Genomic DNA, 22,275 nt, shown 5'->3' with positions numbered 1-22,275 from the left:
ACCCCACCACCGATGGCTAGCTTCCCTCGCGGTTTAGCGGCGGACGTCACCGCGAGGTTGAGGTGCGACAACAGAGGGCCATACAAAGCCAAACAAGCTTCTCGAGCATCATCTGAGCATCTTTCGCGATCGCGACGCTTTTTGCAGGATGGAACCTTCCTCGCCTATGCGTCCTGCAACGCAGAGCGTCCTCGACTCCACCGAGCCCGAAATATTTTCACCCGAAGAAGAGAAGGCGCTGCTCGAAGAATCCAACACGGAAAAGGCAAATGCAAACAAGGGGTTTACTTCCGGTGAATACAACTCGGCAATTCAGGGCTACGAGAAAGCCCTAGCTGTGTGCCCGACCTATCTTGAATACGACATTGCCGTCCTCCGCTCCAACATCGCCGCATGCCACCTGAAGCTCGAGGAGTGGAAGCAGGCCGTGGAATCAGCAACGCAAGCTCTCGAGGCGCTGGACGCCATCGATCCGCCCGCAAGCACGGCTGATAAGGATGGAAATACGGATGACACCGGCGAGGGCAAGGTCGGGGAGGTCGACGACGCGACGGAAGTCCGCATCACGGCGCTCACGCGGACGGGCAAGACAATAAACGACGTTCACAAGCTGCGCACAAAAGCGCTACTCCGGCGCGCGAAGGCAAGGCAGCAAGTGGGAGGCTGGTCGTCACTACAAGGTGCGCTGGAGGACTACCAAGCGCTGTCGAAGCCGCCGCATCAGCTGTCGAGCTTGGACCGGAAAACCGTGCAGACTGCTCTGAAAGAGCTGCCGCCGAGGTTGGATGATGCGAAGAATACGGAGCTGGCGGATATGATGGGCAAGCTGAAGCAGCTGGGGAACGGGATATTGAAGCCTTTTGGGCTGAGCACAGACAACTTTCAGTTCACAAAGGATGAGTCGAGTGGGGGCTATAGCATGAACTTCAACCAGGGCGGGAAGTAAGCAAGAGGGAAAGAGGGACGTGACCATGATAGGAGATTCGGAGGGATCGCCTCTCAAACGATCGAGCGGTAGAGACGGTGACAGTAGACGATGTGCCGTGTTCGTCCTTGCCAATGAAGTCTACATCTGGAAAGCTCCCTTGGAAATGTTCTGACAGCACAAGGGTCAAATCAACTTTCTTGGCACCTCCCGCCGTGGCGGAAACGGCAAGGGTGAGATTGAGCAAACTCAATGGGTGAGGTCTTGGTCGATAGATGTGAAATCATACGACTACTCGTTGGACGATATGATGGTTATACGTCTGCTGCCCAATCCGATCATCCAAAACAGGTATCCACATACACGACTTCAGCACCCCCTGCAAGTCCTTCCACGATCCCACATGGCACTTCTTAGTCCATCTCTTCAGCCCCTCGCCCAGCCAGTCTTCCTCAGAGACATTGAATATCGAAATAGCACCCACCATCAGCAACCATAAAGCGACCTGCGAGGGAGGCCTTTGGGCCGCAGGTCTGACTTCGCAGACTTGGAGGTGGGTCCGGTATGCTTGAGATAAGGGATTCCACGGCAACTTGACCCGTTGGCCTTGCAAAAAGACATGATGCGTGTACACGAGGAGACCTAGCCGCACGGTCTCGTCCCAAGAGCCCATGACGAAGCTCATGTGGAGCAGACGGTACATGGCCGATGTCATGGCTCTGTATATGGTAGAAGGATGGAATTGACTTCGTGTCTGCGCTGCTAGGCTGACCAGGAGGCAGAATTTCCTCACGGCGAGCCATACCTCGGCTAGGTCTGGGCTCAAGACGTAGAGAAATTCGGGATTGGGGATTACGTCGAAACTTGACATCATCTGGTTTGGGAACCTGTGCGTCGTCTCCCCAGCTCCGCAGCAAAAGACGGGATCGGTACCTGTGACTAGTGCAATACTCAAGTCGCACCTGAAGAAGTCAGCACGATCAAATGGACACGTGCACAACTACGTACCTCAAAATCTCCATGAGAAATCCCGGGTTCATTTCCAAGGCTAGTAGCCCACCCCTCAATTCTATCATCTTTCCCAACCCCCGAATATGCTGCTTGGCTGTATCAGCGTCGCCGTGGAACAATGCAGCAGTGGCGAGGTCTAGGACTGCGCCGATCGTTGCATCCGATATCTTTGCCTCACTATCAGTTCCGCGTAGTCTCTCGCGGAGAAGCTCGAGACCCTTCTGAAGATGCAGCATCGAGACTTGGTTGACATTGCTCTCTGGCTGTTGGCGTAAGACTCTGTCAATGAAGCTCTGTGTTGCAAAGGCGCCAATGTAGAGTGCGACGGGATCTCGCGCGCTTGGATGCAGCCACGGGAGTTTGTCATGCTCGAATCCGACTTCGGCCAGCAGAGGGAAGAGGATCTGGAGAGCCACACCCGATACTTTGGCTGAATCAGTGAAATTGAAATCAATAGCAGAGCGATACTGACCCTGGTCCATGTCGCGAAAGAGCCGAGGGTCTACATCGTCAGGAAAGCCAATAAAATATAAGCGTGCATCAATGCGTTCTGGCGATGGAGCTGTATATAGCTTCTGTAAGTCGTTCAGCTCGACTTGCGACCTCCTAAGGCGATTTGCAGGGTTCTGGGCAAGACCCAGAGTCGAGGACGATTTTCCTTTGGCACGCTTTGCATTCCTTCCACGCATGACATGGCTTCGAATGAGTTTTCGGGTTGCATGGTCGACTTTTGTTGTATCGAAAGAGACGATGAAAGGCAGTTCGGTTGGTAAATCGGCGCCTGGCTCTGTGGGTCTGCTCATGTCCACGACTTGGTACGCCTGTATTGCTTGCTTCTGGTAAACATGAAAAGAGAAGGCTGGGCACAATGTGCAGAAGCGATCAGGGCGGGTCTAGGGACGAAAGCACATTGGAAGGCAGACGCGTGAGCTAAAGGGCGCAGCCCTTACTGCCTGACGGGGGTTTGGCACCATATCCTGGATGGATTGTCAAGGCGAACGAGAGCTGAGGGGCGGGACAGTGAAAGAGCATCCCACCCAAGACAGCATCATGTCTCTGGAGCGGAGCCTCGATGCCGGCCCTTGTGCAACGGCGTGCGGGTGCCGTGGCGGCGGTAGTGTGCTGACGCGCTAGCACCGGCCATTGCATCACTCGACTCAGGCGAGTGCGTTTGGCGAGTTCCCCCACCAAAGCGGGCGGTGTGTGAGCTTTGGCAGAATTTCTGCGACGCCAGATCCAATCCACGACCCAGCGCGACTGCAGCCGCGGACCATGGGGAGGCGCCCGAACCAGCTGATCCTCGAGTTTTTCGAGCGCGGCCCCAAGCTCGAGGATGCCAGCAACCGCTACCAGCACACGTGCAAGTCGTGCGGCGAGAAGGTGAGTCCCTCCGGCCGTGCAGCCCCATCGCATTTTCGCTTGCTGACTGACTGCTGCGGCAGTTCCCCAAAGGCCGCATAGACTCGCTCACAAACCACCTCGTCAAGAAATGCCCTGCTCTTCCCCTTCGCGACCGGCAGCGCGCCCTGCTGCAGATCCACGAGCTGCCCGACCTCCCCGCCCTCGCCCCGCCTGCGACGGGCCCCATGCACGCCGCCCAGGCTATGAACCTGCCCTTCTCGCCTTCCAAGCAGGGGCTGTCCGCGCTCGAGACACTGGCTGAGGTCTCGCGACAACACCTGAACCTGTCTGGCAAGCGAGCCGCGCCGAAGCAGCCCCAGGACCCGCCGGCCCAGCAGCAGCAGTCGCCGCAATCACAGCAGCCCCACCACCACCACCACCTGCAACAGCAGCATTCCCAAGCACACGTCGGGACCCTACAGGACCACCACCAGGGGCTGTTTGAGGAATACTTGGTCCACGACGACCGTCCGGAGAGCGATCTCAGCGCACTGTCCCAGGGCCTGGATATGCCGCATGCGCCTGCCTTGCCGTCGATATACCAGTTCAACGGGCCACTGCACCACTCGCCGACGGGCTCGCCGCATATCGGTGGTATGCCAATGCCCAGCTCAGCGCCCATGGCCCAGATGGTCCCGTCTCTCGTCATGGCAGCATCCGCTGCGAACGACTTGCTTCCGCTCAACTCCGGTGGCCTCACGCTGGAGCCAGAGCTCAACATGAACATGAACAACCCTGCCATGTCCGTCTTCCAGAATCGCCCAGGCCAATGGCACAACTCAATCGACCCTCTGCTTCCAGAGCAAGCAAACACCAAACAGCACGTTGCCATCGACGAGAATGCTCCCAAAACCCCCTCGCATCCTCGTCCAATCGCAATCAATCCAAATGGTACCCAGTCGCACTTTGGAACTGACTTCAGCGTCAGCCACAAGTCTGTCAAGCCAAAGGTGCGAGGTCGCTTCACCGACACACGCCGAAAAGAGGTCCAAGAGGTGCGCAAACGGGGTGCTTGCATCCGATGTCGCATGCTCAAGAAGCCCTGCTCGGGAGACAATCCTTGCAACACGTGCCAAAATGTTGAAAGCGCACGCTTGTGGAAGCAGCCATGCATACGTACGCGGATTGCCGACGAATTCAACGTATACTCTGCTGGTCTACACGCGGTACTTTCCTTCCACGCAGTTAGTCAGGCCAAGGGCCAAATACGGCTCAATCAGATACCCGGTCGAATAGAAGCGACTCACTACCCAGACTCCGGCATTGTTGCTACTTTTACGCCGCTGAAGTGTCTCACACCCACCGACATTGATCCGGCTATCCTTGCCGCCGTCACTGCCTCCTCCCTAGAGATCATTGATACCGAGGACGACATCAGCGGCAAACTGGACCTGTACGTCAAGCAGATTGTACCTTCATTTTTTGAATCAGAAGACTCCACCTTCATGAGATCTACGATAAACACAGCTTGTAGTGTCAACTCCACAAATCAAGATGGTCTTCTCACTAAAGCCCTGGAGCTATGGAATCTCACACGAATACTCAACTCGCCCTCTTTGCACTGGCACTTCTTCTCAAATCCCTCACTAGCCCCAACAATGGCTCCGCCTACCATTACTCCATCGGACTTGGAGACGATAAATCGAACACCCATCTCCAAAGCCCACAATCAACTGTCTTACAACCTCATCAAATCACAACTGATGGGTGCCACAGAAAAGCGCGCAGCATGTCTAGCTCGGACTGTCATGAACGATCTCGAACGCCGTCTTCTCCAGCGCCAGCAGGCGAACCCATTTGAGACCTTCCTCGTCGCTGTGGTGCTATTGGCATGTGTGGAGCGCATGTGCTGGCTCTTCCGCACATGGGAAGAACAGCATGAACAATCGTCATCGAGCACGGGGAATACAAACCAAACCTCTGCGGACGAAACCCTCGCGCAGTCTCAGCAGTCTTCCCTAGCAGATGACTTCAGCCACTCCTACCGTAATCCTAGGTGGCCGCTCGACAAGCCTCCCGCGTACTACTCGCAACAAGGCGAGCGCTTCAGTGACATATTGTTCATGCTGTTGAAGATGCGGAGTGTGCCGCCCAGACCTGAGCCAAGGTCTACTGATGGTGTGTTGACTATCTTTGGCGAAGCTGGGCACGAGCAGTCGCGCGAGTGGTACGAGGCCGTTGGTGTCACACATGAGCTACTGGCTGAGAGACGGGACGCGCGCTTCGTGGGCGAGGATCCGAAGGAATGGGAGCTGAAGTATGTTGGGAAGATCATCTCAGGGCTATGACTATATCGTCACGCGGCTCGTCGATGGCAACAGCGCAATGATTTTCATGTTATGGAGTATCGCCACAACGGGCGGCTATATAGGTTTCTGATCATTGGAGGTTCACGGAAGGCACGAAACGACACGACTGGGCGGTGTACTGATCTTACGAGCCATGAGCGGATGATACCCACACCGGAATACATATATACAAATGCAGAATTGAGATACATCCTTATTCAATCTAAGTTTCAAACTTGAGTAGTGACATAATTTTCCAGACTCGCTCTGGGATGAACCGACACAACTGATTCATAAGCCTAGGTGCTGAGTGACACATCCGCTCACGACAATATGGACACCGGCGATAGATTGTTAGCTAGAAAACTTGGAGCCGTATAGTAGTAGCTCAAGTTATCCTAGGCGCTACTACTGTTTCTTCACTACTATGGGTATCGCCTTAGATCCGGACTTTCCCATGTCGCGAGAGAACGTCTTGGGATAATGCAGGCCATGAACAATTTTGACTGCGCAGTGAGCACTTACGAACTACACTACCCTACTCGTCATCCACGCCGAACTCTCCACCTACTCTGTCCACCAACTTTACCAAGCCCGAAAACACCTCTCCATCTCCCCTGCTCACCCCAAGTGCTCGAATAAACAGCGGATACAGCCTGTGCAAATGCTTCCCGAATTTGCTCTTCACACCCTCGGCATCAGGAATACTTGCCGGCTCGCTTTTTAGCTTCCCTAGCTCACGCAGCACGAACAGGAGCTCCTGCCGCTGGCTCTCGGGCTGCGGCATGCGGCCTCGGAGCGGGTGGTCGGCAATGTAGGCGCGCAGGGGCAACGCACAGCGCAAGATAAGGTACGGTGCTGCGGCTTGCGCAAGTTTGACGCGTGCGGGCCTATCTTCCGCGTGGCTATCCTGATGCGCAACAAGAGCGAAGAGCTCGGAAAGAGCGGTGTAGGACATGTCTGGGCGGAATGTGGGCGTGGGAGCATCTGTACGACCAAGACGTACTTTGTAGAGATCTTCGAGCGGGGAGGAGGCGAGGTCGGGGATCTCGTCGTCGAAGGGAGCGTGGAGTAGGGAGGTTTCGAAGAGGTTGCGGGTGTGGGTACGCCGGAGGGCGTCTGGGAGGGAGGGAGAACCGAGAGGAAGGGTGACGAGAGATTTAAGCTGAGTGAATGCTGAGATGTCGAAGGTCTCATCTTTTTGGAGGGTTGAAGGGTAGATGGAGAGTTGTGCGCGGATGACGCCGTTGATTATGGCGGTGATTTGGGTCCAGGTGGGTTGGAGCGCTTCACCTTCCAACTCTTCGATATGTGAAAGGGTGGTCTCAAGAACAGCGACAGCAGTCAAAGTGGCCTTCTGCCAGAGGGTTGGAGGCTTGCCTTCTCGCTGCCACAAGTATTTTTCTCGAACAGGTTTCTCCAGACTCGTGAGAACAGCGAGAAGTGCACCGTCAGTGTAGATCTCGTGATCAGAGACGTGTTTGGTGACGATGGTGTGCAGTAGCGCCATCGACTCTTTGGCGAGTGCAACAAATGTAGGCCCCGGTTGCTCTGGTTTCCTTGAGTAGGGGAGCGTAACGAAGCTACTGAGAGTTCGTAGAAGATACTCAGGAAGTCCCTCGCTTTCAGTGTGCACCAAAGAAAAGCACTCTATTACTTGGGACTGGAGTGCTGTCATGTTGTCAACGTCTGATGAGTATGGTATATCATCTGAGGCGACTACACAGGCTTCAAGATTGCGTAGCATCTGGATCAAATCCTCAGACTTCAGGAACTTATCAGCCAATCGGTAAATAGCCTTGAAAGCTGCAGCATATGCAATGAAGGCTTCTTGATTATCTTCCGAATTGTTGTGCCACATTTCGCGTCGCTCAAAATAGGTCTTCCACACTGTAGCTGTTTTCAGCAAAGGCATGGTACCCACTGCCTGTGCATTGCCTGCCCGAGAGAGGACTTCAGTGATGGTATTGAAGACGGAGGCGCCAAGAGCATGCGAACCGCAATCGAAGTATTTTTGAAGAAGGTCCAAGAGGTCGGCCCAGGCAAGTCCTAAGCTAGTCGCATCTTCCACTTTGTCCATGTACATCGAAATCGACTTGCTTATAGAGTGAAGTACGGTCTTTGTGGTACCGTTCCACGCCGCAACCTCATCGTCCGTGTTCAGAGCATCTGTTCGTATTCGAATTTGGACAGATAGATTGGCATTTACCATACCAAACAGTACGCTGCGAAGGCACAGCATCCATGCGTCAGGAGACAGCTGATCGACATAGTTCTCGAAAATGCGCTGAATGGTATGGATTGCAGAGTTACGGAGCTCTGCGCGCCGGTCTGTTGTTATAGTAGACAAATCTACGAGAACTTGGAGCCACAGTGCCGGAGCTATGCCTTCCTTTGACTTCAACTTGATAGTTTGCTGAACATCATCCCCATTTGCACTGACGTCTGCTATGCTTGGTAATTGCGATAGATCGCTTCTAGCATGTAAGAAGTCCGATACATTCCAGAAGAAGGTAACGGCCTTTGCTATATTAGGAAAAGATATTAGAGTGGCGATAGGAGGTACTCACAGTGAGGGACATATTCAAATCCTCCTGCTGACAAGAGAATTTGAGTAAAAGCTCAAGCAGCGTTGGTAGCGAAGTGTCGGGCACAACAGCCAGGAAGTCAGAACAGATGAGCTGGACCGTTCCAAAAGCTGTCCTCGCTAAGGTTTTTGAGATGACTTCGACAGCGACTGGGATCAACGCAAGCTCGGTAGACGTTGTGTTGTTCCCCTCAGAGGCTGAATTCGCAGAGAAAACACTCAACAAACTATCGAACACGGATACCCATCCAGCTATCAACGATTCGCCGCACTGTTCGATAACACTCTTGAGCGCAGCAAGCGCTATCTGATGAATTCGGATGTCAGCATCAGAGAACGAGCCATCCTCGTTATCATTTTGATGCAATGATGATATTTGCGTCTCTAAAGCGGAAAGAATCCGGACTTGGACCTCTTCGCGTTCTTCATCTGGGATGGATGACTGCGCGATGTCCTTTACCGTGCGGCATAGAATGTCTGCAGCGAGTAGCCTAGTTTGGGTTGCATTGCGATGGTTGGCTGAGTAATGGACAAGTTCAGTCACAAGAACATCCCAGCCGCTATCATCAGGCAGGTAACTGGCAAGTCTTTCTTCATTGAGGCCAGCAAGCTCCCCAATTTTGTTGAGCGCGAAGGCCGAATCTCGCGAATTTGCGTCAGTACTCAACGACATGCCAGAAACGCTCCCTAGTCGTCGCTGGTGAAGGACCTTCGGCCGTACAGCGTTGGATGGTGTCTGCTCGCCGCTCGGTGTGTTGTCGCTACTAGTCTGGATAAGCCCGCATAGCGCTTGTAAAACTTCTACAAAAGACTCATTAGGAAAGTCCGCCGTGCTCTCGAAAAGTCTACGAGCTGCTGATTGTACAGCCGAGGTCTCATTTTCGATCTTCTCAGAAATGTCCGCCTCGGTTCGGGCTCCAGAGACTGGTGTTCTCTGTCCACCCTGGCTTGAGTACGCCATCACTAGGTCTGCTACCTGAAGAGTCTCAAAAACTATTGACCAAGCTGAATGAAGCGTGGGTCCAAGAGCAATAGCAAGGTTGAGCAATGCCCGAAGACAAAGAAGGTTTCGAGCACCTAGCATCGGCAAATGATTCACTTCGTGCGACGGGCGCCGATTTTTATCCAGTGCTGATGCTGCCTGGCTGACCAGACTGTCGACATTCAGCAACCCTTTCGAGCCTGTCTGTTCAGCGGGTGGCAATTTTGGCGACGTGACATTGGCCATAACCATACTCGAAGGAACAGCTGCTTTAGCCAGAGTCGTCAGGAATGCGTCTCGAGGTGTCGGGAGCACGAGCAGACCAGCAACCTGTGTGACCTTCTGTATAGCCCGTACTAGAGCTCGGTAATAATCAGCATCCAGCGCTGCATTGAGAAATGTCGAGCATGTCGCGAGTATTGCAGGCCAACACTCTGTGACTAGTGTGGCTGACGTCTGTATATATGCATAGGCAGGGTGCTCTTCGAGAGACAGTGGGTTGACTGGGATTGTCTTCTTCCGAAAAGATTGGGTTCGCGACAATTTCCGTGAAGATGAAGGTGGCGACGCTGGGTCTCCTCCAGGTGTTACATATTCTTCGGCTTTGGTCTTCCTCTTGCTCTTCGTTTCGTGGTGCACGGTAAGAGGCAGGACAAACTTGGCCAAGCTCTCAGAAACGTTTGTAATGCATGTCAAGACCAAGCTATAGATGTACGTCTCCGGCATAGGTGGTGGCTCCGCCTTGTCGAGATGTTCAATACAGGGTGTCTTGAGATTACTCCATTGGGAGCTGATACCTGCATGATGGTTGTTCCCGCTGTTCTCGTTCGTAGGACCGCCTATCATACCAGCGAGAGCTCCGGCTTCGGCGACAGCTTGATCAGAAGCAATGTCTTTGCCGTCATTGCGATTCGCTGGAAGCGATGACTGCTGTCCAAGCCCGATCACGGCAGGTTTTTCGGTGGCCAAGCGAACGAAAGACGCCAAGTTATCTCCGAATATGTTCTTCTTTCCCTCTTGTTCATCAAAATGTGAATATATCTGTAATAGAAGGCGAGAATCTGAATATATGCCGCGAAATACTTCTAAGCACAATGCTCGTTTCCAAGAGCTTGACGCTTCTGGGTCAAGCATATGGTTTAATAGGCCAAGGGCAATCTCGCATTCTGAAGGCATGATTGTGAGGTGGTTGCGAATGAGTAAATTCAGTATCCGGATGATTCGTAGCGTGATAGGGAAAGACAATCGATCAGAAAGCGAGCGAATAATAGTCGGCATAAGCAAGGAACGAAGAACATGTGTATGTTCCGCATGCGTTGTCATGATCTTGGCGTGATTGGATAGTATCGCTTCAATGACCTCGAGGGTAGTTGTAGATGGCAATGGGGAGAATCGTACAAAGGTTGTCTTTTCGCCTGTAAGAAGAAGGTTCAAGTCGTTAAATACCTGAAAGATATGAGTATGATATTCAGCACAGTATAATGCGTCATACCTTCAGCGCATCGTGAGCCGCTGGTCTGACCGAGACAGTACCGTCGTCTGCAGGCACGTCGCTAACTGCGGGTATCTCGAGTGACTTCTCTACCAGAAAGTTAACAATCGTCGTTGGAAGAGTAGCAGACATCCTACCATCCTCTATTACAACCCTATCGAATACGGCTATAACCAGCTGTTGCAGTGTCGCTGCGGCCGTGTTGCTGACTGCAAAATTCTTGGCATTTTGAAGCGCGGAACAAGTTTGTAAGACAGTGGCCAGAGCATCACTACGGACCTCAGTCGGATAGTTCTGCACAAGTGACGGCAGGATCTGCAAGATTTTTAACTGCACATCATGGCCTTCACGACGTTAGTTATTTTCGTGGCACTATTGGTGGCATTACTTAGTGTAACGGAGTCCTTCAATGCATCGAGGACTTCAGTCAATCGTTCCCTTGGTAGTGCCTTGGAAACACTGAGTCTTTGCAGACAAGAGATGGCCGTGGAGCCGAATTTGGCATTACGAGTGTTGCAGGCAATGAGAAATGGAGAAATGAAATGAGGCCGCCTAGACAGGTCTGTCCCACATTAGCGGAAACCCTGCGACTATACAGTAAAACTTGCCAGCGGAAAGTTGCGCCTCGGATGTCACTGGAAGCGATTTCAGGTCGTGAAGTGCTTTCTCGGCCGCGTTCTTTAGCTCCGCGTTCTTACGTTTGGAGTCTTGAATGAGATTCCCTAGCTCAGCCGCCAGAATCTGTGCTGTCATTCTCGGGGCCGTAGTTATGGCATGAGGGCGCCCGTTGCAAAATCAAGCTCCGCCAAAGAGGAGTGTCAAACGCTCCGGTCGATGTAGTGAGCAGTGAACAGATGTCGCGTTGTCGGAGATAATCCGGTGCTTTAGCGATGTGGCTTGACCCCAGTCGCAGCTGCCTTTAGCTTCCGCCAAGACAGCGAGTGACCGCACCGCGATCGAGACCTAGATAGAGCCAGCCTTTCCACTCAAGCGCTCATGAGCACCTTTCACTTTGTCTCAGGATTTGTGTTTGTCTGCACTCTAGAGCAATCGCCCACACACCGCCCGCACACCGACCGCGACCCAGCTCCCGCTCATAAATAGCTCCATAGCGGGGTACAGCCCACTTTCACTCAGGTGTCAACCGCGTCACCATCATCCCGCCTTACCGCCTTGTAACCGGACCATGGGTGCCAAAGTACCCCGAAATTTCCGGCTGTTGGAGGAGTTGGAGAAGGGAGAGAAGGGTCTTGGTGCCGGTATGTCTAGATGCCATACTTCCATGCTCTCGTATCTAACTTTCCGCAGAGGCATGCTCGTACGGTCTCGATAATGGAGACGACCTGCTGATGTCGGACTGGAATGGTACCATTCTTGGACCCCCTCACGTATGTACCCAATAGTGAGAGACTTGAGATTTGAGTACACATATGGTTGGCCATGCAGAGGCCGATTGTTCTCAAAGCCTTACCCGGCAGCTATTTGTCCCTCGCTTGCACTATATGTCACTGACATCCTTCACAGAGCGTCCACGAGAACCGCATCTACAGCGTAAAGATACACTGTGGTCCCAACTACCCTGATCTTCCTCCCGAGATCTCCTTTACCTCCAAGGTGAACCTACCGTGTGTCGACCAGCGGAACGGAAAGGTATACATGCGGACAACTTGTGGGAGTCTCGGGCTAACAAGGCTCAAGGTTGATCCAACGAAGGTGCCCTGTTTGGCTCAATGGAAGCGCGACTTCACTATGGAGACCATCCTGATTGAGCTTCGGAGGTAAGACCAAGTCGACCTAGCTCAATCCAAGAATGCAAATGCTAAACGATCCAGGTATATGGCTCTGCCGCAACACAAGAAGCTGCCGCAGCCTCCTGAGGGCAGCACATACTGAAGGGGTGTCCTGTTCCCGAAGATACGCATGTATATGGCCCTGCTGGACGCCCGATTGTTGTCGTAGCCTGGCGCTGGGAACACAAATAATGCGGATAGTCTTTTGAAGTCCCTTCTATCTTACGTGGGGCCTGCGAAGACATGGATTACGAGATTTGAGCGTGATTACGAATGCATTGGAATGGAGTTCGGGGCTCTACTATATCGGCTCGGGGACTAGACCGCAGCTGTACGGAATGGTCAGTCTATCGAGTATTGGAACAGTCCTCCATTGGCGCGGCACCTTCACGATATGCAATTTACCTGAGATGGAGATGTCTGAACGTTGAAACCCAAACGCAACACTCTTGCACGAATGCAAACATTAGATATTGCGACGGTTACTATCAGGATACAGGCTTGGACACTCACGAGAAAGCGGTCTGTTACGGGCTGGAGCTTGTAAAAGTTGTTTACTAAAATCCTGGTTGCAAGCAGTGCATAGTCTGCATTTAATTTGACATATAGCCCTATAAGGTCTCTAGGTACATACCACAGTGGCCGAAAATAAGCGTCCCTAAAGAAGAGCAATTCATTTGTTCGCAACTTATTTCAGCCACCGATCGCGAATCGGCTTAGTCTTCCTACCTCTCACGATCTTCTGACCTTCCTGGATCGCTAACTCCGTCTCTTTGTCTATCAATTCGGTCATCCTCGTCGCAGTTTCTGTTGCCTTTTTGATATCCTTCTCGTGGGCCGCCCGATTTGCTTGTTCTGCGATATTCACTTGATATACCCACAGAGGATCGAACGTTCCATATTTCCTAGTATCTTTCTCCACGAAACCGCACTCCCGTTTCAATATCGCGTCCCATTCATCCTCGTGATTCGACAGCGGGATCCAGTAATTCAGAAACAGAATTCTGTCATGAAAATTGTCTATGCGCCGTTGTAGCGCCTGGCGGATTACGCGACTCAGCACCGGCGGCTGTGGCTTCTTGATGCGGAGGAACGGGATGCCGTTCGCGGAAGCAAGTATGGGGACATGGCGAGGGCCATTCGTCTTCGCGTAAGGGCGTACGTTCAACAAGGCTTTCTCGGGCGGAAGCACGGCGCCGTGATCTTTCGCAGAGGGGTCTAATTGTGGCTTTGTGTGTCGCCGTCGCGATGACGAGCGTACGATACGACGGGGAAGAGATGGTATAAGGGTCTTCAAAGCATCTACGCTCTTCGAATTCAGGGTCTGAGACGCATCGAGGTGACTGAGTACCTATAATTGTTAGTCGGAAAGATGGAGGCCAAATGTCCAACCACAAACCTCATATCCAGCTTTGAAAACAAGCCCTAGCTGTCGGGAGCTTTGCAATTTCCGGTTCTGGCGGAACTTGTTACGAATGGCGTTGTGTAACAACGTGCGCTCCTCATTCTGGAGAGCGTTTGCGGATGAGCATCGAGAAAGAAGCGCCCGGTACAGCGCGATCGCTGTAGGAGTTAGATTGGTAATAAGGATAGAACGAGCTAGACTCACCAGCCACGCGATGCTGTATATATAACTTAGGCTGGAGAAACCCGGGCATGCATAAGCGTTATCGTGGGTTGTCAGTCGAGTGTCTACTAACGCGACGCGGTTTGCGATCATCCTGGTCGGAACCTCGAAGTCGCATGGTCACGTGCATTTCGTCATACCTAGGCACAGGAGCCGACATAAAAACTAGGAATGTACTGTAGGCGCGCACCTTATTCCTTAACAACTAACTATATTGTATGCTCGTGGACTCAAAGCATAATAGTCCATCGTAGGTGTTCACAGTAGGATGGATTCCTAGTTTGTGCGAAGCACATGGAACAGTGGCCTATGCAAATTGCATTCGACACGATGGGTATAACTGGTTCTAATAGCTAGCGCTGTTATTCGTAGACATTGCTCCTGCACTATCGGTTTGAGCGCTGCCGCTATGATGCTGCCTCTATCTTTAAATCTTTGATCCCTGCCAGAGCATCTTCACCCTCATCTTCCTCTATCTTGCCCACGAGACCTCTCTCCCATAATTCTCTGCCCGTCAACTTCTTTTCCTCTTTCCTCCCCTTCTTCTTGTCTTCTGCCTCCTGCTCGTCCTTCTTCTTTTGCTCCTCCTCGGCCAGCTCTCTCTGAAACTCCTCCCTCCACTGCAGAAAGCTCTCTCTAGTGACCGCCTCACCTTGGAACTTCTTGTTCTCTTCCTCCTCGGCCTTCTGCGCCTCTATCTCTGCGAGCGCCGCTTTTGCGCCTTGTCTTTCGGTTATGAGCAGCTCGGCGGAGTCTTTAAGTGTTGTGACGAGCGTGAAGACCATTTGCATGCCGAGGTTGTCGGTTATGGGTTCGGTGAGGGAAGAGAGGAGAACGGCTTTGTCGTCTTGGATATCAAGATAGGGATGTTTGGGGGCGTTTGGTGGCTGGGTTATGTCGAGGTCGGGGGCTTCGTCGGGGTAGTTTGGGGTGAAGCGGACGTTGAGAATGATCGTTGCTATATCTATGTCAGATACGGGAACGAGAATAAATGAAGACTTGGAGTACATACGCGGTTCCGAGTCATCTCCTTCATCGTTCGTAACTTCGAGCTGTATGGCTATCCGGAATTCTGTATCTGAGATATCTGCAAAATCGACGTCAGATCAAGGTATTCGAGAGTATTGTTAAGGTTCTCAAACCTGTAATTTCGTCCGGGTATATTGAGTCGAGAATCTCGCGCTCTTCCTTCTGCTCTTCGACTCCCATGTTTGCGCGCTGTGTGCGTCGTATGTCAATGTGAAGATATTTGACAATCTTCCCCGGATTGAAGCTTCTTCAGTCGCTCGAACTATTTGAGGCAGCTTCAATTATGAGAAGTCTGCAATTTGCGACGTACAGTGTATGGTTCAGGTCCACAGACACGCCAGGTTGTGTATTTCGCATGCTCCCATGTTGGCGGGGCGCGACTTCCCCACGTCAGTGCACAGACCAGCACTTTTGTAAATTTTTGGGTTGGGTCGTACCTTTCACCTTGTTTTCACACTTTACAAACACTTCTTCTTTATTCGAAGGTTCGTGAAGCTGTACTTTCTACGGAATCATATCTGTCTGGTACTTCCCGGAGCTGAGCGCAAACACATCAGTGAACGATCGCAAGCCACAGCCCACGATGGCGAAGACGAAACCCCAAGATCGAGCACGAAAAGCGAAAAAAGACGCAAAGAACGGTGCAGCTGATGGAGCGAAAAAACCCAAAACGTCACCCGAAACTCTACTCGTTCAAGCCGCCGCATTACTACAAACATCGCAGCCAGACGAGGCCCTCGTGGCCGCCAAACGAGCGCTGAACCTACTCCAACCCACATCGGAGCCAACCTTGGCTGCACTTCCCGCTCTCAACCTTCTAGGGGAGATAAACGTAGATCTTGGGGATCCAGACTCAGCACGAGAGGCATTTCTGGCTGCGATAGCGCTGGATACAGAAGGTGTGCACGACGGCGCAGAAAAGTTCTTGTGGCTAGCTCAACTCAACGAGGAAGGCGGAGCGGAAAGCGTACGGTGGTTCGAAAAGGGTATAGAGGTGCTGAAGCGGGAGATTAGCGAGCTGGAAGGCAAGATCGTGAAGCAGGCTGAGATCACAGAAGCGCTGGCCGAGAAGAAGCAGAAGATCGCGAATGCGCTCTGCGGCATCGCCGAAGTCTACATGACCGATCTCTCGTGGGAAGCCGAAGCCGAATCCCGATGTGAAGCAGCCGTTACAGAAGCTCTGCTCGTTGCACCTGAAACCCCGGAACCACTTCAAACACTTGCATCAATACGAATATCACAGCTGCGCGTCGAGGATGCAAAAGCAGCCCTGACGCGAAGCATGGCGTTATGGACAGATTTAGAAGCTGACAATCCCTCGATCCCGGACTATTCCACACGAATAAGCCTATCCCGCTTGCTGATGGAGGCTGAAATGGAAGATGAAGCAATCGAAGTGCTTGAAAGGCTTATTGGCGAAAATGACGAAAGTGTAGAGGCTTGGTACTTGGGCGGCTGGTGCTTGAATCTGATAGCTGAAAAGCAAAAAGCAAACAACGACATGGAGCGGATAGTGCCGCTTCTGAAGGCCAGTCGTGACTGGCTAGAAAACTGTCTCAAGCTATATGCGGCGTTTGAGTACGAGGATGAGCGCCTCAAAGCGCACGCAGATGAACTGCTGAAGGAACTCTATGGCGCTGTGGGCCCATCTACTAGCGAGGAAGAAGAGGAAGAAGAGGAAGAAGAAGAAGAAGAAGGGGAGGACTGGGAGGATGCAGATGATGATGCAGAAATGGATGGAACGTGATGGGTGTCCGGGCAGCTTGTTGTCATGGAAAATGCACCAAAATTGCTTCTCCACGTTGGCAGTTGCACAGGATTCAAGAGTCTAATTGCAAGACTCTGGCCCAAAGCTTCTGGCCGCAAGAAATTGCGCCGTAACATTCGCGGAAGGTAGAGTCTGGAGAAGTAAGGTGCCGTGTAGAGTAGATGCTGGAAGCGGAGGGAGTAAGCTCGCCTACCTACAAGCGTGGCCATCTCCAGCATGGTGGTCAGCGAACCAATGCAGTCCCTGCATCTCTGCCGCATATTGTAAGCGCGGGGTGATGGATGTTCATAATTGGAATGAAATGACGACTATTTGAGCCACGGCCAGACGTCATTATATTTGCATTTCGTAGCTGCACGTATGGACTCTCGACATGCATGTCATCGTTGGCGATGGATTCGTTGCTAATCCGGCACAGCTTAGTGTTTCAAGCTCGCCTCCATGGGCGGCTTCAGCCAAGCCCCTCTAAGTGCTTAGAGAAGTGCACCTAACCATCTATGTCTCGCACGCGAAGAAGCAGACAATGCTGTGCCCCCTCTTCCGCTGCCACCACGCAGATATACCCGCTGTTCGCTCGGCCGTAGATTTGCGCTGAAGTCCAGCGCTCGCTCATCGCGCCCCGCACTGGAATCGACCGATGAAGGCACCGTTGCAAGCCCGCTTGTCTGCGCGCGCCCTGGATACTCGCTGCAGCTGAGTACCTCCCCACCTAGCCTGGACATGCCCTGCGACAGGGCCCGCTTCGCCGAATGATCTGGTACCTTCTCTATCCACTGCGTGGGTGAGTACGCGCCGCGTCCCGAGTCTGATGGCATCGCTCAAGTTGTATTAGGACCTCGGAACCAGCCGAACTGTCTCCCACCCACCCAATCCGCCGCGCGTTCAAGGCCTACGGCACCGCAACGGCGCGACACTGGCTTTTGTCGATCATCCTTACTGTAATCGTCTCCGTTCTGCTCTGCTATCCCGCCGTCTTCCAGACCGACAGCCCCGCCGCGGCCGGCCTGCGCAACCTTCCGAAGCATGTGTGGACATCCACCACCGAGGTGGGCAGTGACCGAGCCGCTGATGTCGAAGCGCGCCAGGTCTGGGTACATGGCGATTATATGAAAGCAATTGACCGGCGCGTGTTAAAAGTAGCATTGGACGTGCAAGATGCCCTCATTGGCGACGGCTTCGACGAGGTGCTCGGCACACCGCCAGAGAGTAAATCGGCGCGCGCGCACAGCGAAGAACATTGCGCCGCAACCAAACCTGGCCAGCGATGGGGATTCCATTCACCTTTGATGTACTGGAACTGCTCGCATAAACTCCTGGACGAGGACTCTGACTTACTTGCAACTATCAATTCCCATGCGCAATTGCAATCAGCATTGAATATCACATTGCGCCCGAGCACCGTCTTCGCAGGCAAGTCCTTTGCCAAAACAAAGCTGCGTTCAGCCGATGCCATAGTGATAACGTTGTTTGACCAGACGGCCGCCGGTCTTGGAGATAGCTGGGACAAAAGGTCGGGCTTGCTGGTGCAGAACCTCGCACCGGAATGGTGCATGATTCCGCACGATGGCCAAGTTGCGACAAGCCGCCTATACGAGTTCCGCTTCAAACCAATGACATTGAATGACGATCTGTTTTTGGCAGCATCATACATGGTAACGGCTGCTTATGTGGTCATGAGGATGATGCAGCTTCGGGCTGTGAAGAGCTGGTTTGGTCTGCTCATCACCATAGGCGCCAAAGTAAGTCTCTCGCGAATTGGTGGTTCGGTTTACTGACATGAAAGTAGATGACGGTCTGTGTTATTGGCAGCTTCACCATCTGCTCTTTCCTAGGCATCAATCTTGCCCGCATCCCTAGGCCATGGTTTCCAGGGGTGGTATTCTGTTTCGGTCTGGGAAACATGTACGCTATATTGCTGTCGCATTGTTTGGACGTTCTTTGGCTGACCACGTGTAGCTTCCGCTTAATCAACGTTGTGCTTGAGACTCCTGCTGAAATGCCTTCCCCTCAACGCATCGGCCACGCTCTTGGACAGGTCGGCCATCTCTCTCTTGCTGTAGCCGGACAGAACCTTATTCTCATATATCTTTGTTCTCGAATTGTCACCCCTTGGGTCGCAGACTTCTGCATCTTCGCTGCCGTTACCCTTATTCTCGACCTGGCTTTTCATTTGACCTTCTTCCTTGCCGTCCTGAGCGTCGACGTCCAGCGGATGGAGCTTTCCGACTCGCTCGAACGAATTGACCTGAACCACCGAGCAGCGAAGAGCCGTCGGGCAGAACGTCAAACCTGGCTCTCGGCGCTACGTGAAGGCACACTACCTGTCAGCACACGATTCGCAGGCTCTGTCGCGATGCTATCCTTCTTGTTGGCCATCAATTGGCATTTCTTCGACAGCAACGGGCGAAAGCTCACTGTGCATACTCTTAAGGAGAGAATGTTCCGAAGACAGGAAAAGTTAGACGTCGTTTCTACTTGGACCCTACCGTCTATCAATCAGGCCCGCACCCCTGCTGACTGGTTACGGATACAAGACCATAATACAGCGAAGGAACTTTTTGGGTTCATTAAACCTGGCGCACACAGTTTTGTCGCCAGGATATATGACCCGATTTTAATCGTCTCCAAGAACGCAACGGGCAGAGATGTGGGACAAAAAGCATCATCTTTGACAGAAAGCTTCCGTCACTTCGCTCGCGGGCATGCATACTCTGCTGCGCTGATGGTCGCGTTTTTGATCGCCGGGGTCACGCTGCTCATGAATTACCTGCTCTGGACCGGTCTTCCTGAAGGCTTCGGGGAAGAGGAAGAAGACGAGGACGCTTTTTTCAACGTCGAAACGCTGTCAGCCGTTCAAGCCCTAGATATTGTGCAGCTAACCTCTTCGCCAAAGGGTCATATTGCCAGTGTATCGCTGGATCGAACGACATCAATCTGGTTTCACGATCAGAATACCTTCCGACAGACAACTCTACAGACAAGTGCCATGAAACCAAAGTTATGGCCCATCATAGCAAGCACCATGGACGATGCGGGTGACTTACTTGCGTTGTGCAGCACCGATGGCGTGATAGGTCTTTGGAGCCTCACCGCTGCACGATTCTCGACTGTGCAAACCATAGATCTTCGTGGCCAAGCGCCCATACTGCTCACGTTTGCCAACGTCCCTCGCTCTGGTCAAGACCTTTTTACTCTGCTTCTTGTAACACCGGACGGTCACTTGACCGAGTTTGAGACACGCGGCGGATTTCACCATACAAGAAGAATATGCAAACGCACTATTCTCTGCGCTACGATCTATACTTCCCGCAAAGGCGAGGTTGGTCTCGTTTTCGTCACCATAACTGGGGAGGTACATATCCTAGCTCTCGACGGTAGCCAAGATAAGACATCGGAAGTGGTCGCCGGTCTCGACCCAGGCCCACCGCCTGGAAGCAATCCATTGAAGATACGTTGCATCGAGGCGGTACCTTCACTAGGGATGATCTTTGCGCTGCGGGATGAAGAGGCGGAAATATTCGACTTCAATAGCCGCGGGCTCGTCCATGCTCTTCGAATTGGCCACGCCAAGCCACATTCTTTCCGTGTCATGCATTCAGCGCTGCGGCAGTGCGCATGCGGCGCTCCAGCTGTTCATTCTCTTTCTGTTGCTTACACGGAGGAGGAATCTGATCACTTGATCATGCAGACATTTACTCTTGACGACTGTCCGACTTCTTTAATTTGTCTAGGCAAACCCTCCGACAACGATTCCCATAATTGCCAAAGTCTTGCTTCTGCCAACGACAGTGTACACATTGTCGAACCCGCTGGAGCTTGGGAAGCCATATCATCTCTCGGTTTAGTAGGCATCCGGAGGTGCGACTCCGCGCCAACCCCGTCATTGGTTGCTTCCAATACGGATTACGGGTTTCCGGCGCCTTCGGCGTTAGCATCTGCACTACATGAACGTGCTGTGCGGCATAGCGAACTATTCCAGAGTGCGATTACAGCCACATCGACCTCACCACCGACGCATAATACTGATATCGACGGCTGGCAGGCATGGGCGCTTTCAACGAGTGGCGAGTTCCGCTCGCGCCCACTTGGTTCTGGCTCAGTCAACGATGCTGATGAGCTACTGGGCGACAACCAACTCTTTGTCGCCGCTGCCGGGCCGATTATAAAACTGGGAAAGAGAAGTGTCGCGGTCGGCTTTGGCAACACGATCAAGATTATCACACTGGGGAAGGAGACGTTTGACGGGTCAAGCACTGGTGTGGACCTGGGCGCGGCGTTCCACAAATCGAAGACGAGACGAGGCCCTGGCAGAAAGCTGCGATGACTAGATGGCCGGCAGTGGAGAAATGAACCTGCGGCGTGGGAACGGAAAGGAAATCGGTCTTCCGTTGGCGCATCAAAGGACTGGACTTGGGAATAGGACGCACATACCCCTGGATGAACGGCGTCCTGGTGCATACACGGCGCGTGATGGAGATCACGACGTCGACTTATACCTTGTGGGAGTACTGTGGAATTTTAGAGCGCGGCGTCGCGGCAACATGTTTCGACTTTGGCGCAATAACCCTGTGATTTGAATAGCTTGGCTCTTTCTTGCTGTTACATACTTGTAGAGAGTATTAGTTGTGGTCGCATTCACGACCAAAGTCTAAGCTTGTAGCGCTTTACACCTCGGTGACTTGTTTTTCTGGATTGTCTCCTCGGGCTCAATGTCTGCGTATTCTCCAAGGTCATGATGCTATGTAGGAGTGCAGCAGTACCCACAGTGAGCGAATAGGAGAGGAAACGCTACACCTGTCACACTGGGCTATACCTACCCCAGCGGAGTACATGGAGAAATGGTTCGCTCGCGTTGTCTACACACCAGCTATGCTCCCACTGTTGACAGCTGCAATACATCGAGAAGAAGAAATCCTTGACCTTGTCGTGTAGACGATGCCCTGAGCTGGCGACCTGCCCACCTGAACGTAGTGCAAGGCAACTGCCGGAGCTTGCACTCTCTGTACCCACCTAATCTGACGCGGCAGCAGAAGTGGCGCATGAAGATTCCCCGCTACAGGGACAGCCAAGCGTTGCATGTGGCTTGTGCCGAGTTTGCCGTGCCGCGATTGCCAGAATGGACATGGAGAACAAGGCTTGTCAGATAAGGCAAGGGAAACAGGGACAGGTGAATACAGAATGTCACCCGTGACAGGGCCACATGCGTGTGGCTGTGAGCATTGACGTCAACGTCTGGAGTCCCTGGAGCAAGGTCCCCGCCATCACAAAGCGTGGCGCATCCCTGTCGGTTCGGCTAGGGCAGGGGCTCTGAGCACACGATCTCTCTCCCTCGTGCCTCCACAAACCGCCCTTCCACTGCTGTAATTCGCGACAAT

General features: G+C 52.8%; 9 protein-coding genes across 9 annotated transcripts; 5 read left to right on the top strand and 4 right to left on the bottom strand.

Annotated features, from left to right (window-relative positions):
* Positions 1-51: 51 nt before the first annotated feature.
* CC84DRAFT_1160102 (uncharacterized protein) lies at positions 52-1,201 on the top strand. Its single transcript, XM_018177408.1, has one exon. The coding sequence runs from the start codon at positions 149-151 to the stop codon at positions 944-946; it is 798 nt and encodes a 265-aa protein (XP_018043210.1). The 5' UTR covers positions 52-148; the 3' UTR covers positions 947-1,201.
* Positions 1,078-2,828, bottom strand: CC84DRAFT_161741 (uncharacterized protein). The gene is made up of 2 exons (XM_018185427.1): positions 1,934-2,828; positions 1,078-1,887 (listed from the first exon to the last, which is right to left on the bottom strand). Exons 1-2 carry the CDS (start codon positions 2,737-2,739, stop codon positions 1,209-1,211), a joined length of 1,485 nt encoding a protein of 494 aa, XP_018043209.1. The 5' UTR covers positions 2,740-2,828; the 3' UTR covers positions 1,078-1,208.
* Positions 2,829-3,177: 349 nt separating this feature from the next.
* Positions 3,178-5,824, top strand: CC84DRAFT_1109641 (uncharacterized protein). The gene is made up of 2 exons (XM_018175233.1): positions 3,178-3,316; positions 3,379-5,824. Exons 1-2 carry the CDS (start codon positions 3,209-3,211, stop codon positions 5,623-5,625), a joined length of 2,355 nt encoding a protein of 784 aa, XP_018043208.1. The 5' UTR covers positions 3,178-3,208; the 3' UTR covers positions 5,626-5,824.
* Positions 5,825-6,163: 339 nt separating this feature from the next.
* CC84DRAFT_1079281 (uncharacterized protein) lies at positions 6,164-11,439 on the bottom strand (the record flags this gene model as incomplete). The annotated part of the gene is made up of 5 exons (XM_018173841.1): positions 6,164-8,146; positions 8,196-10,640; positions 10,687-10,775; positions 10,824-11,030; positions 11,283-11,439. The coding sequence occupies 5 exons, from the start codon at positions 11,437-11,439 to the stop codon at positions 6,164-6,166; spliced, it is 4,881 nt and encodes a 1,626-aa protein (XP_018043207.1).
* Positions 11,440-11,872: 433 nt separating this feature from the next.
* On the top strand, positions 11,873-12,579 carry CC84DRAFT_1078313 (UBC-like protein; the record flags this gene model as incomplete). The annotated part of the gene is made up of 5 exons (XM_018173796.1): positions 11,873-11,945; positions 11,995-12,074; positions 12,211-12,336; positions 12,385-12,464; positions 12,519-12,579. 5 exons carry the CDS (start codon positions 11,873-11,875, stop codon positions 12,577-12,579), a joined length of 420 nt encoding a protein of 139 aa, XP_018043206.1.
* Positions 12,580-13,164: 585 nt separating this feature from the next.
* Positions 13,165-14,137, bottom strand: CC84DRAFT_1135894 (uncharacterized protein; the record flags this gene model as incomplete). Its single annotated transcript, XM_018176080.1, has 3 exons — positions 13,165-13,827; positions 13,876-14,039; positions 14,086-14,137. 3 exons carry the CDS (start codon positions 14,132-14,134, stop codon positions 13,165-13,167), a joined length of 876 nt encoding a protein of 291 aa, XP_018043205.1.
* Positions 14,138-14,407: 270 nt separating this feature from the next.
* Positions 14,408-15,476, bottom strand: CC84DRAFT_1160098 (RWD-domain-containing protein). Its single transcript, XM_018177407.1, has 3 exons — positions 15,246-15,476; positions 15,116-15,190; positions 14,408-15,061 (listed from the first exon to the last, which is right to left on the bottom strand). Exons 1-3 carry the CDS (start codon positions 15,310-15,312, stop codon positions 14,511-14,513), a joined length of 693 nt encoding a protein of 230 aa, XP_018043204.1. The 5' UTR covers positions 15,313-15,476; the 3' UTR covers positions 14,408-14,510.
* CC84DRAFT_1160097 (TPR domain-containing protein) lies at positions 15,447-17,223 on the top strand. The gene has a single exon (XM_018177406.1). The coding sequence runs from the start codon at positions 15,716-15,718 to the stop codon at positions 16,877-16,879; it is 1,164 nt and encodes a 387-aa protein (XP_018043203.1). The 5' UTR covers positions 15,447-15,715; the 3' UTR covers positions 16,880-17,223.
* A 106-nt stretch (positions 17,224-17,329) lies between these two features.
* CC84DRAFT_1160096 (uncharacterized protein) lies at positions 17,330-21,561 on the top strand. Its single transcript, XM_018177405.1, has 4 exons — positions 17,330-17,681; positions 17,733-18,639; positions 18,687-18,802; positions 18,857-21,561. Exons 1-4 carry the CDS (start codon positions 17,650-17,652, stop codon positions 21,222-21,224), a joined length of 3,423 nt encoding a protein of 1,140 aa, XP_018043202.1. The 5' UTR covers positions 17,330-17,649; the 3' UTR covers positions 21,225-21,561.
* The last annotated feature ends 714 nt before the right edge of the window (positions 21,562-22,275 follow it).

This window comes from Paraphaeosphaeria sporulosa, assembly GCF_001642045.1.
Source record: "Paraphaeosphaeria sporulosa strain AP3s5-JAC2a unplaced genomic scaffold CC84scaffold_1, whole genome shotgun sequence".
Taxonomy (NCBI): domain Eukaryota; kingdom Fungi; phylum Ascomycota; class Dothideomycetes; order Pleosporales; family Didymosphaeriaceae; genus Paraphaeosphaeria; species Paraphaeosphaeria sporulosa.
Note: the sequence above shows the minus strand (reverse complement) of the source record. Positions and strands in the feature narration are given on the sequence as shown.